Below are 13,469 nucleotides of genomic sequence, written 5' to 3'. Positions count from 1 at the left end.
CTCGAATAAGAACTGCAATGAAATATTGTTTCCCCAAATAGATTGTGAGCTCCCTGAAAAGAGGGAGTTTGCCATCTACTTTTTTTTTGTGAGGTATAAGGGCTAGGACATGGAGTGGGCACATTGAACATAGGGCAGTAAATTAGTATTTGATTGATTGAAAAAGGAAGATTAAATATCACCAAAAGGAGATATGGGTATAAGTGGCTTGTTTTGATTGAGGCAGCTAGATGGGACTGTCAGTAGGAGGAGAAAAAAAAAAACAAAAACCAATCCCAGAAGCATAACCAGGAAAGAAAACTATTGAGATTAGAAATGTCATTCTTGGTACATTTGGCCCAATCATTAGGTCCATTGTTTAGTGTTGTGTTCTATAGCTGAAGAGAGCTGCGGAAAATTTAGAGGCGCATCAAAGAACAAGAGTAAAGATAAAGTCTTGAAAAAAATCACGTAAGACTGAAAAACACAAGTCTGAAGTCTTCTTCCAGTGAGAGGCTCTTACTTAAAAGGATGATAATTGGACTTTTCAGACAAAGTAAACCATCAGTGGTAAGTATGAAGGCAGTGGAGCTTAATGGCATGATCACTGGAATTGGAGTTGTGAGTTGTTTTCTCTGGGTGATTGGGGAGTGGGAATAAGAATATTTACATTCCTTTTCTCCTGATTCTTTGAGAAGGTAACATTTGAAGGTGTTATGGAAATGTAGCCATTGTTATTTGAGAAGGTTTAAGCTCTATGCAAATAGTTGTCCCAGGTGGGTTGGTAAGACCCTTTAAGCCAAGATGCATTTTTTGCTATGCGGCACATAACCCTGCTGGATGGGATCCCTTCTAACCCAGGATATCTGAGCAAGTGAGGAAACCAGTGTGCTAAAGGTTCCTAGATCTACTAGTATATAAGGCTGGATTCTTAACTTTTATTCATCATGGGCTCTTTGTATGTTGAAGTCCAGAAATACCATCTCAGAATGATTTTAATTGAATAAAACAGTTGAGATTTCAAAGGAACCAATTATATTAAAATTCTATTATTATATTTTTTAAATCAATGGATTAATCAAAAAATTAATAGATCCCTGTTTACAAATCTTTTATATAAGGGGCATGGTGACAGATCAGGGAAGCAAATGCTGTTGTCTTCTTTTTTATCTGGAAAACAAAGCAGGGACTAAATCCCAGTGAAGGGGATGTGATAGAAGAAATCTGAGCAAAGAAATAGGAAGTAGCAGGAAACCCTGCATAAACATATTCCCTTAATCCAAATTCTGGTGATTCCTGAACCTTCTACATGTGCTTTCCCTGTAAAAGCTTTGAAAGCAAGAATTCTTCTTCTCTTTTTAAAGGTAATAATAGAGATGGATGCTGTTTCCTAAGGCATTAAGGGCAAATTGCACCGTTCTATGACAGACAAGATGATACCGTGGGGAAAAAAAAAAAATCACTGGATTTGGCATCAGCCAATCTAGGTTGAGATTCAGTTCAGACTCTTCTATTTATTAAGTGAAAACCTTGAGGGAAAGTCACTGGATGTCTTGAGGCCCCAGTGAGCTTCTAAGGTTCTTTCCAGCTTTAAATCCTATAATTAGAAAGCCAGGTAGGAAAGCCCGGAAGGATAACATATTCAGAATTTTGCTGATCTTCTTGTGGATGGGGAAGACTTAGGAAGAATAGAGGGTTAATTTCCTGGTGGGGAGCTTTTAAAAGAGGTTGAGCAGGTTTAAGGAGAGGGAGGAGAAGAGCCTTTAGTTCCACAAATTGGCCTCCAACCAAGAGGGTGAGGGAAGATGCATGACTTTGTAGTGAGGAGACTTTGGCAATCCTAATCCTGTAGAAGAGCTTTAAAAAAAGAATGGTTTGATTTGGCTAGGGCAGTGAGTGGCTGCAGGTACAGTTTGGAATGACTTCTTGGCACCTCTAGGATTCCCTGACAGACTGGACAACAAATAAAAAATATTTAATAAGGAGAAAAATAAGGAAATATTTAATATGTTTATATGATATCTTAAGTTCTCAAAGGTTATTTCAACAGGGTGTCAAGTCTAGCAGGTTCTAACCAGCTGGAAAGATCAAGCAATCAAACAATAAGCTTTTATTAGCATGTGATTAGGCCACATGGATACTAGGACAAAATTCAAACTGACCCCATTCTCTGAATCATGGCTTTTATCTGTGGAGACAATATTTACACATTATCAGTGTATATAGAATAGAAATTAAATCAGTGGAGGAAAAGGAGAAGAGGATACTAACCCTAAGCATGAAGATCATCATCAATAGAGGGTTATATGTCTATCAGGTGATAAATTGATTTCCTTGATACAGTGGCTCCTTAAGGTTTATTAGGAAGGTGAGGTAGGACTTCTAGTTACCTTAGTGGACCAGTACTCAATATCTATCATAGTAGCCTAGATTTAGAATTATAGGGATGCTTAGAGCATTTTAATGATGTGTGGGTGAAGCCTGGAAAGGATAATTAAGGCAGTTGCTCAAGGTCATTCAAATAGTGAATGGTAGAGATGGGCTTCAAATCTAGATTCTTGAATTCCAAATCAGTCCCTATATCCATTATACCATTCTCTGCCCCCCCCTTAAAGTAAAGTCAGTAGACATTTATTAAGTGCTTGCTATGTGCTTGGGATACATACAAATATGAAAAAGAAAGTTTACAATCTAATGGGGAAAGATAAAAGAGATAAAAAGAGGTACCTAGTTTAGAGACATGGTGAAGTCAAAACAGTCCAAAATAAGTCCTGCCAGAGGAAAAAGAAAGTCCAAAATGAGTGAAATGATTAGAAATTTAAGAGATATCTGAAGATATATATCTGTCTCTATATATCTATATTTATATATTTATCTATCTATCTCTCTCTATATATATAATTATCCCTTCCATATCATGGGAGTTAGAGATTCAGCACTCCTGCAATCTGGAAAATCCATGTAAAATTTTTTGGGTCTTACCTTCATACCAAAGATGTCTGAATTTTTCCTTTTTCTTTTATTCAATTTTTATAAAATTAAAGGATAAAATACACTGATGTTAAATACATACATTTTATGCATTTCTGAGCTAAACTTTTTTATGTGTCATCTGCTGGCCTTGATGTGTTGTCTGAGGCTTCCATAAAACTCCCCCCAAATTCCCTTTTAATTTCTTATGTCAACCTGTAATACATTGAAACTGCAATGAGGAAAGTCTTGATGTGACAGGAATAATTGTAGTTCAATAAGGGAGAAAGAGAGGGAGAATATTTTTATATCCTTCCTAAATATAGGTTTAATATTTGAATATAATTTGAAATTTATGTGTATGTATTTATATGTGCATATGTCTATATGTATATAGAGAGATATTTAACTTATGAAATGCTCAATTCAAGTGATTCAATCATTCCTATCTTAAAGAGAGCTTTCCCAATGAGTTGCATCATAGGTGAGTAGAGAAAGCCCTGAACCTTGGAATGCAGGATGCCAGAGTTAGAAAGGACATTAGAACATAGGATGCTAGGGCCAAAAGGGATCTTAAAGCATAGTGTTTGCTACAGCTAGCTACTCTAGTTGAATTCCTTTGTCAGACTGATAAAACTAAGACCCAAGAAGATGAAGTCATTCAATTAAAATTAAAGTTATACTGGGAACTAGTGACAGCTGAGATTTGAGCTTCAGTCTAATGACTAAGGTCAGTCAGTGCCCTTGTCACTAAGCTATCAACATCTTCCTTCTGCCATGTTTCCTTGGGAATTGAAACTGAATGCCTCTTAAGCTCGTGGGAGGTTTTTAATTTGGACCCCCTGAAGTGTAAAAGCATTCTTGGGAATAGAATGTGGGTTTTACTGTTCAGCCAGATGGTAGGAGTACCTATTTCTTTGTGAAAGAATGAAAAAAATATATATAGACACAAGCTTTCTTATTTCTTCTGACTGGATGAGTTAAATCCAGTGTGGCCTGAGCACCTAGAAGAGAGATCAGTCTGTGACAAGTCTGCCTGGGGGATTTCTAAGCATTGTGTAAATTCTTCATCCAAATGATTCAATCATCCTCCTTATCTCAGACAGAACTCTTCTAATAAGTTACAGCACAAGTGAGTAGGAAAAGCATTGAACTGGGTCTGCATTTGAGACTCATTTTTTGCTCCTCAACTAATCCAGTGGCTTTAGGCCAGTAGCTTAAAATGATTGTAATGGTTCAACTTTACTTAAGACATTAAGACTTACTTTAAAATGGCTTTATATATATTCTGTCTTTTGATCCTTCCAAGAAGTGATGCTCAGCTCTGAGTTATATCCTCAATGAGTTAGGAAGTATATTATCACTCTCATTTTTATTTATTAGTGCTAATTGTTCTCTAATTATCTATATTTATTGGTACTAATTATTTACATTTTTATAATGCTCGATGTATATAATTTGTCCCTCATAATAACTCTGTAGTTATTATAACCTCCATTTTATAGAGGAGAAAACTGAGCTTCAGAGAAATTAAATGATTTGTTCAGAACCACACTATTAATAATCATCAGAATTGGAATTTGTGCCTAACCCTGATTCTCTTCCTATCTAGCTTTTAGGCACTATGCCATACTGTTCTCTCAAGGTCTCAGACTCCTTATCTGTAAAATAAGATGTGTAGTTGGAAATGAAATCTTGAAATCTTGAAAGTTCTTTCTAACTTTTAACATTCTAAGCTCTTCTAAGCCCTAACTATATGGTCTATATTCTAAAACCTCTTCCAATTTTAACATTCCTTTATTCAATTTATCTGTTTGTATCTTACTGAAAAGATAGAATTAGTAGAGATAAGCAGATATTAGTCCTGTAGTGCTAAAGAATGAGTGCCTAAGAAAGCATTTATTTCCCATTTCTCTTAATCTTGTTAGGTGGATCCATTTATGCGAGGTAGAGAAAGGTGGAGTAAGAAACCATTTTCACTTGTCTTCTAGCTGTTGCTTAAACTTCCTTGTTCTGACAGGCAGCTGTACCTCAGGCTTTCTATTTTCTATGGGAAGCAGAGCTCAAGTTGGAGGAAGTTTTCCTAGGTTCTCAACACTTCTATATTTTTTGTTTGTAAATAAGTATCTTTGCTTTCTGTACAAGGCAAAAAAGTGACTGGGAGATAAAGACTTTCTCAGAAGCCTTGACTTAACAGCAGCTAGGATTTAAATTCTCTTGTCAGCAAGAACTTCTTACACAAACACAAATCTGCAAGTAAACTCCTTTATGATTGAAAGCTGGAAGATATTATAAAGATCATATAGCTTAAGCTGTTCATTTTATAGATGAGGAAACTGAAGATTAGAAAAGGTGAAGTTGCTTGTTAAAGCAATGTGTCTTATGTATCTTAATGTGTGCCCCAAATTAGATGTCACCCCCAAGCTAGTAAATTAGATGTCTCATAGTAGACACCTTATTGCTCCAATACTAATAAATTATTTGTCATAGAGTAGGCCCCTTATTTGTGATATGCATCTTATTGCCTCAATATTAGTAAATTAGGTGTCACATAACAGACACTATTTGTGAAACAAATTGAATGAAGTGGTTTTTTCCCTTGAGTAGTCATGTAATCTCTTTCAGAAAAGTAAAGTTTTTCTCACTAGAGATGATTTAGGTACCATCTTGTCTGATGGCAGACAGATAGATTAAAGTCTCTTAAAATCCTTTCAATTTTGGGTTTTTGAAAGTAGAAGATCATAGGATCATGTGATATAAAGCTTGGCAGCCTCTTACAGTTCATCTGACAGTTACTAGTACAATACCTTCATTTTACAAATGAGGAAACTGAGGTTTAAGATGTGAAAATCTGGTCTCTGCTTAAAAAAAAATAATAACCCTTTGTGTATGAAGATTTTAGAGAAATCCATTTAAATAAACAGATAGTGTGGTAGACTGGCCAGGGGGAGAGTCCCTTGGATTCTCCCTTGTTGCTTCCCTAGTTTTTAAATTATTTTTTCCCCTCAAATTTTCCATTAGGCAGCAGCTGCAGTAACAGCAGCAAAGCAGAAAAGTATTTGTACATTTTAGCTAAGAGGTGGCTGGCTGTTTTTGAGTTTCCAGACCTCTGTATGGGAGGGTGTGAGAGGGGGCAAGCAGACTTGTTTTGTGGTGCTGGGTTGGTGGGAGGCTCTTGTCCCCAGTGCAGGACACTGCCACAGACATGGCCTTTGGGGCGAGGGTGGAGTTTTAGTCACTGGAGCCAATGTGGTCACAGTCCAAGAGTGGGATATTATGGGCTTTTGCATTTGGCTCTGAATCACTTATCCCAGTAAACAGCCTATTTCCTGATGTTCTAGGGGAAAACGTTCTCTGCAGTCTAGAGATCAGTCTTCTGTCTAGCCTCCTGCTACTGGCAAAGCTGTTTAGTCTTCAACAGGAGGCCTGAAGCCTGGCAATTTCCTTTAATTCTTGTTTCACCTGATTCAGCAGAGCTGGTCCAGTAAAACTTCTATTTTCTCCCTACTTATACTTGCAGAAGGGAAAAAATAGGCAGTAAAATATATGAAATATGACAGGTAACTATTCAAGACCCTGAATAATAATGATATCTAATACTTACATGATCCCCTAAGGTTTGCACTTTGCCTACCTTTTTCATTTGATCTTCACAATAACCCCTGTAAATTATGATTCCCATTTTATAGATAAAGAAACAAGCTGAGAGAGATTAAGTGACTTCTCCAGGGTCACAGTTAGCTAATCTTGTGGGCCTCAGTTTCTTCATTTGTAAAAAATGAAAGAGTAGAACTTAGAAGACTTCTAAACTCTCTCTATTTAATTCTAAGTCTCTGGGTCAATGCTTTGATGATGAGATTTAGTTCTGCATTTATAGAGACTTTCCTGTGACTTTATGGGTAAATTAAGTGGAATTTTCTGTTGAACCTACCTGAGGGGGGAAAAAATAAGGTTCGTTGCCAGGATTCATCATGAGAAGAGACAAAGTTCATTTTCTTTCCATTTTAGATCAGAAGTGTGACCTTTGAACTTTCAAAGTAGGTTTCTGCTCCACAGTAGTCCATCTACACCAGCCCTTGTTTCTATGCTTGCTTAGACTGAGTGGAGATGGGCTTCATTCTGCCCTTCCAGAGTAGGGTTCAGTGGTATTGGGAGGTAGCCTCCAGCAAACGCAGTATAAGAAAGGCACTTTACACAGTAGAATGAGAGGAATTTCAGGAACCAAAAGACACAGGTTCCAAGTTCTTTCTCCCTTTGGTGATCTCAGGAAAGATCCTCTTGAGTCTCTATTTTCTCTTTTCTTAAGTGTGCCGTTTGACCTTGATGATTTTTATTATTGTTTCTTTCCCTATAGATCTGATTGTTTTCTGATGCTTAGTCTTAACTCTGCCATTAATATATATGATTGTAGGCAAGCCATTTCACTTTTGAACCTCTTTCATAATAAAAGGGTTAACTAGAGGATCCCTGTAAAGTCCATGCTAGCTCTAAAAATCTCTGATTTGCTGGAAGAAGGAAGAGTTAGCAATGTTTCTCAAAATAGAGCATCACTGAGTGAAACAAGCAGGACCAGTAATACAATGTACACAACAACAGCAAGAATGTGCAATGATCGACTGTGAAAGACTTGGTTCTTCTCACAGGTTCAGTGATCCAAAGCATTCCCAATAGACTTTGGACAGAAAATGCCATATGCATCCAGAAAAAGAACTATGGAAATTGAATGTAAATCAACACATGCTATGTTCACTTATTTTTTTCTGTTTTTTTTTTTTTTTCCCTCTCCCATGGTTTTTACCTTTTGCTCTGATTTTTCTTCCAACATGATTCCTAAAGCATAGTATATTAAAAAGAAGTAAGTTAAAAAAAAAGAAAAGAAAAGGAAATTGAGCATCATAGTCCCCCTGTTTTACAGCATCTCAATGAAAACCATTGAAGCAGTTACTGTTGGAACCACACTTCTATGGTGTTTGAAATCATAAGCATGATCTCTTAGCTCTGTGAAATAAGGACTACTAGGGCGCACGCAGGCACGTGTGTGTGTTTGCAGTGTTTAAAAACATAATCACTGCTAAGAAGTATATGATGGGAAGTTTTTAAATACATAATATTAAAATATAATAATCAGGTTATTAAATATATCTTTGTATATTATTATAAAATTAAATGTGTGATTATAAGCAAGCTGTTAATTATAATAAATTAAGTGGTGCTTTGGTCTTATGCCTTTAATTGTCTTTAAATTTGAATACTGTAATTCTCTATGATGAAAACACACTATCCTTTCCTCAGAGCAATCCTGTGAAGTATGTGGGGAAGGAATCAGGAATCTGAGGGGCCCAAGTGGTTAGCTGGCTACCAAGTGATGGAGCCAGGACCGAAACCCAAAGCTTTGACCCCGTTGTCCAGTGTGCATTATACCTTTCCCTGAGGCGTTCTGCTAGTTTCATCAACCCATTTCCATACTTCTATGAGCTGAATGATTTCCTTGTCATGAGTCTTCCTTCCACTAGTGTATGTGGCAACCTTTTTATGCCCTCTTATCTTGATACAATCTTTGTTCATGTTTTTCTTTAAAACAAAAACAATAGGAAATTTCTTAGGTGCTGGAGAGTCACCTGGGGTTTTTTGAACCTATCAGTGGACTATTATCCTGAAACTAGATGACTGACCTATTTCCTACTTCTGAAATTTCTTGCCTGAGTGACCTTGGACAAGGCACATCATCTCTTTGATCTTAATATCTACATCTGTAAAATGGAGGGATAACACTAGATAGCCTCTGAGAGCACTTTCTTTTCTAAAACAAGCCATGACCCTGTGATCCCTTTCTAGTCCTTCATGTCCTTAATAATTTATCTGCCTAAGTTCTCTATTGATGCTTCAAAATCACTGACTTTGAAAGTTGAGAGAGACCTCAGGAGCATGTGCATGAAAAATATATGATAACAAAACTGACTCATGCCATAGAAAGGATGCACAGTGTCAATTTGGTTTGTCAGGTCCCGGCAACTTGGTAAGACTTTAAATATTGGGGACAAAGCCATATTTAGTGCCCAAAGTGGAGCGAAGTATGAGGAGGCATGTCTTTGGAAGCTTGGCAATAGGTCAGTCTTGAAATACCTACATAGATACACTGTGGTTGGAATGACTGAGAGAACATTTTTATTTATTCATATTATTCACCTAAGCTTAGATCTTAAACATTATTTAAATCATACTCAACAAGAAGCTTTTGTGAATAGTGCCCCTATAATGATAAAGGGGCTAGGGATAGAGTCATGAACCTAGAATTCAGGAAGACCTGAGTTCATATGTGGCCTCAGATATATATTAGCTGTGTAATCCCGGACAAGACACTTAAGTTTTACTGCCTCCATTTTCTCATTTGTAAAATGGGGCTAAAAATAACACATACCTTTTAGGATGGCTGTGATGATATTTGTAAAGTCTTTTTATAAACTTTAAAGCACTATATTTCATGTGATATATAATACATGATTTATTATTAATGTTCATGTGAAGAATATGCTGTTTTAAAAATCTGATTTGCTTAATGAATGTTAGATTCTTAATATTAATATTTTTCTGTTTCCTTAAAGTAAATATCAAGATCAGAACAAAAGAGAAAAAAATGAGAAAGAAAAAGCAAACCAAAAAAATAAATAAATAACATAAAAATAGTATGCTTCAATTTACATTCAGTCTCATAGTTTTTTCTTTAGATGTGGATGGCATTTTCCATCCCAAGTCTGTTGGTATTGTCTTGGGTCACGTTATTGCTGAGAAGAGCTAAGCTTATCATAGCTGATTGCCTAATCTTGCTGTTATTATGTATAGTGTTCTCCTGGTTCTGCTCATTTTACTCAGTATCAGTTCATGTATCTTTCTAGACTTTTCTGAAATCAACCTGGTCTTCATTTCTTATAGAACAATAATATTCCATTACATTCATATAACATAATTTATTCAGCTATTCCACAATTGATGGGCATCAACCTAATTTCCAATTCTTCACCATCACAAAAAGAGTTGCTACAAATATTTTTTGCACACGTGGAGTCCTTTTCCCCCTTTTTTATCTTTTTGGGATACAGACCCAATAGTGATACTCCTGGATCAGAGATTGTGTACATTTTTATAGTATTTTGGGTATAGTTCCAATTTGCACTCCAGTATATCTGGATCAGTTCATAGCTCCATCAACAATGCATTAGTGTCCCAATTTTCCCATATCTTCTTCGTCATTTATTATTATCTTTTCCTGTAATCTTAGCCAATCTAACCTGTGAGGTGGGACCTCAGAGTCATTTCAATTTGCATTTCTCTAATCAATAATAGATTGGTTTTAATAGGTGGCTTTAATTTCATCATCTGAAAATTGTCAACTGTGGAATGACTTGTATTCTTATAAATTTGACTCAGTTCTGATTTAGTTATAGTTTTAACCCTAGGTTAAAAACCTTTGCTCTATAGAGAATAATCTCTCTTTCATTTAATCAAATTTATATATTTGCTTTTCCCCTCACTTCCCTTTTTTAAAAATAATATTTTGTTTTCTCCAATTACATGTTAAAAGCTTTTAAGGTTTTGGTTTTTTTTTTTTTTTTTTTTTTTTTAAGTTTTGAATTCCAAGTCCTATCCTTTCTTTCCCTCCTTTCCCTTTAGATTCTGGGTAAGTATTAAGCTCACTTAAGACCAGCATTGCATTTTCATGATTTATGCTTTGCTTGAGAGTAATCAGAGGGTCATAGAATGGAATTTTATCTCTAGGGTTGCATTTATTAAGGAATATTATGTGGTATTAATTTATACTTGAGAATCTTATTAAGTAGAACTGTAAGATGTTTTTACTCTTCACAGTCAAGTTCATTTTTATAATCAACTAATGATGAGTGATCATGGGGTCTTGTATTCTCTTTATCATTTAGTCAAATATGTCAGCTAAAAACTGAGTCTGAAAATCTCTTCTAAAAACCTGGATGGATTGAGTAAGATACTTGAAGTAAGAAAGATCTAAGTTCAAACCTTAATTTTGTTATTTACCAGCTGTATCACTTTGGGGAAGTCCCTTAACCTCTCTGAGTCTAAGTTTAATCATTGGAAAAATTATGATCATAATAACACCTACTTCACAGTGTTGTTTTGAGAATCAAAGGAGATAATACGTTCAAAGAACTTTGTAAATAAGAAGCATTATGTGTTTATTAGCTATCATTTCATGGAAGTTTTAGAAAAGAAAATATTAAATATTTAGATTATTCTCTCAAAGATTTCATAAGGATGAGAATATTGATTAGTAGTTTTTGATGCTCTCTTGTGAATATTTTTGTGTGTATATTGTATTTTTTATTGCCCCACCGACTTAGCCTTTTGGTACTTTTGCCTTCATATAAGATTGTGTTTTCTTCAGGATGGTTTTCCTCAGTGTGTGTTGAGGTTTGGTCCAGCTGCTCTTCCCAACTTAAGTGCTATCATAATTTGCTTATACTTCAAAAACTGAAATATTACGGCCCACGGGTAGTGATTCTTCAGATATTGATAATGAGAATAAATGGACATTGACAAATTTATTCTGCTCTCTATTCATTTGACATCCTAGTTCTGAATTTTCTGAATGCTTCTGAAATTATGTGGTTCAGTTAAGTCCCATACTAGCCATTTTTTACAGACTTGTTTTTGTTTCTACTGTTTTAAGCTATTTTAGAAGGCAATAGTGCTTACTCATAATTTTCTGCTATCTTCCTCTGGGCTATGTTAACAAGTGATTCTGTATATTAGTATTGCTCTTGTCTAATGCATCTCTGATTGACCAGAAGATTAGATGTTAGATGATTGAACCAGTTTTGAATCAGTTTTGACCTTTTTGTTGTGGTGATCATTTTATAATGGTCAGACAAAAAAGTGTTAATCAAACTCATATAATTGTGTTTTTTTCCCCGTTTACCTTTTAAAAAATAATATTTTATTTCCCATAATTACATGTAAAAGTTTTTAACTTTAAAAAAGTTTTGAATTCCAAATTCTATCCTTACCTTTTTCCTTTCCCTTGTATTGCTGAGAGCAGTTGAGTCATTCACAATTTTTCATTTATAATATTGCTATTACTGTGGACAGTGTCCTCCTGCTTCTGCTTACTTTACTTTGCATCAGTTCATGGGTTGAGTCTTTCCAGGTTTTTCTGAAGTCATCCTGCTTGTCTTTTTCATGGCATAATATTTCATCACAATCATATACCACAATCTTTCCAGCCATTCACCAATTGATGGACATCCTTTCAATGTCCAGTTTTTAGCTACTACAAAAAGTTGCTATAAATATTTTATACAAATAAGTCCCTCCTACTCTTTAAAAATATTTTCTTTGGGAGACAGACCTAGCAGAGACATTGAAGGATCAAAGGATATACACAGTTTGTTTGCCTTTGGAGTATAGTTCCAAATTGTTTTCCAAATGCTACTGTGAATCGGTACACAACTCCATAAGCAGTGTATTGGTCTCAATTTTCCCATATCTTCTCCAACATTTGTCATTTTTCCTTTTTGTCACATTACCCAGTCTAATGGATGTGAGATGGTATATCAGAGTTGTTTTAATTTGCATTTCTCTAATCAATAGTGATTTAAATGTTTTTCCAAGTGAGTATAGATCTGCTTTCTTTTTCTGAAAGCTGTCTATTCATATCCTTTTACCATTTATTAATTGGGGAATGATGTATTCTTCTTTTATATATTTATGAAATGAGACTTTTAGCAAAGATACTTGCTGCAAAAAATTCCCCCAATTTTCTGCTTTTCTTAATTTTAATTGCATCGCTTTTTTATGCAACCTTTTAAAATTTCATGTAATCAGAATGATCAATTTCACATTTTGTAATGTTCCTAGATCTTGTTTGATTCTAAATTCTTCCTTTATCCATAGATTTGACAAATAAACTATTCCAGGTTCTCCTAATTTGCTTATCACCCTTTATAAATAAATAAGGACCCATTTTGACCTTATCTTGGTATATATGTAAAATATAGATCTGTACCTATTTTCTGCCTTATTGTTTTCCAGTTTTTTCAGAAGTTTTTCCAAATAATGAATTTTTGTCCGCAAAGGTTAGATGTTTGGGTTTATCACATTAGATTATTATGGTCATTGTATACTTAATCTATTCCACTGATTCACCACTTTTTTTCTTAGCCAACACCAGATTATTTTCATGATTACTATTTTATAGCAATTTGAGAGATGGTACTGCAAGGCCCCCTTTCTTCATTTTTTTTTTTTTTTTAAGTTCCTTGATATTCTTGACTTTTGGTACTTTTACATGAATTTGGTTTTTTGTTTTTTTTTTCTAGCTCTATAAAATAATTCTTTGATCATTGGTAGGGCACTGAATATAGAATTGTCATTTTTATTTTATATTGGCCCAATCTACAACTAATAATGTTTTTTTCCTTCCCAGTTCTTTAGATGACTTTATTTGTGTGAAAAGTGTTTTATAAATATGTTCATATATGTCTAGCTTTGTC

General features: G+C 34.9%; 1 protein-coding gene across 4 annotated transcripts in view; it reads left to right on the top strand.

Annotated features, from left to right (window-relative positions):
* Positions 1 to 13,469, top strand: part of GGTA1 (glycoprotein alpha-galactosyltransferase 1 (inactive)) — a 121,178-nt gene that overhangs the window by 52,233 nt on the left and 55,476 nt on the right. The window contains exon 1 of one of the 4 annotated variants that reach the window (XM_074292960.1): positions 496 to 549. The exons of the other annotated variants lie outside the window; for them this stretch is intronic. Coding sequence (XP_074149061.1) covers positions 511 to 549 — 39 coding nt within the window. The 5' untranslated portion in view covers positions 496 to 510. Of the gene's footprint in view, positions 1 to 495; positions 550 to 13,469 lie in introns of those variants that run through there. 4 annotated transcript variants of the gene reach the window in all.

This window comes from Sminthopsis crassicaudata, chromosome 2 (genome assembly GCF_048593235.1).
Source record: "Sminthopsis crassicaudata isolate SCR6 chromosome 2, ASM4859323v1, whole genome shotgun sequence".
In the NCBI taxonomy this organism is placed as follows: Eukaryota; Metazoa; Chordata; class Mammalia; order Dasyuromorphia; family Dasyuridae; genus Sminthopsis; species Sminthopsis crassicaudata.
Note: the sequence above shows the minus strand (reverse complement) of the source record. Positions and strands in the feature narration are given on the sequence as shown.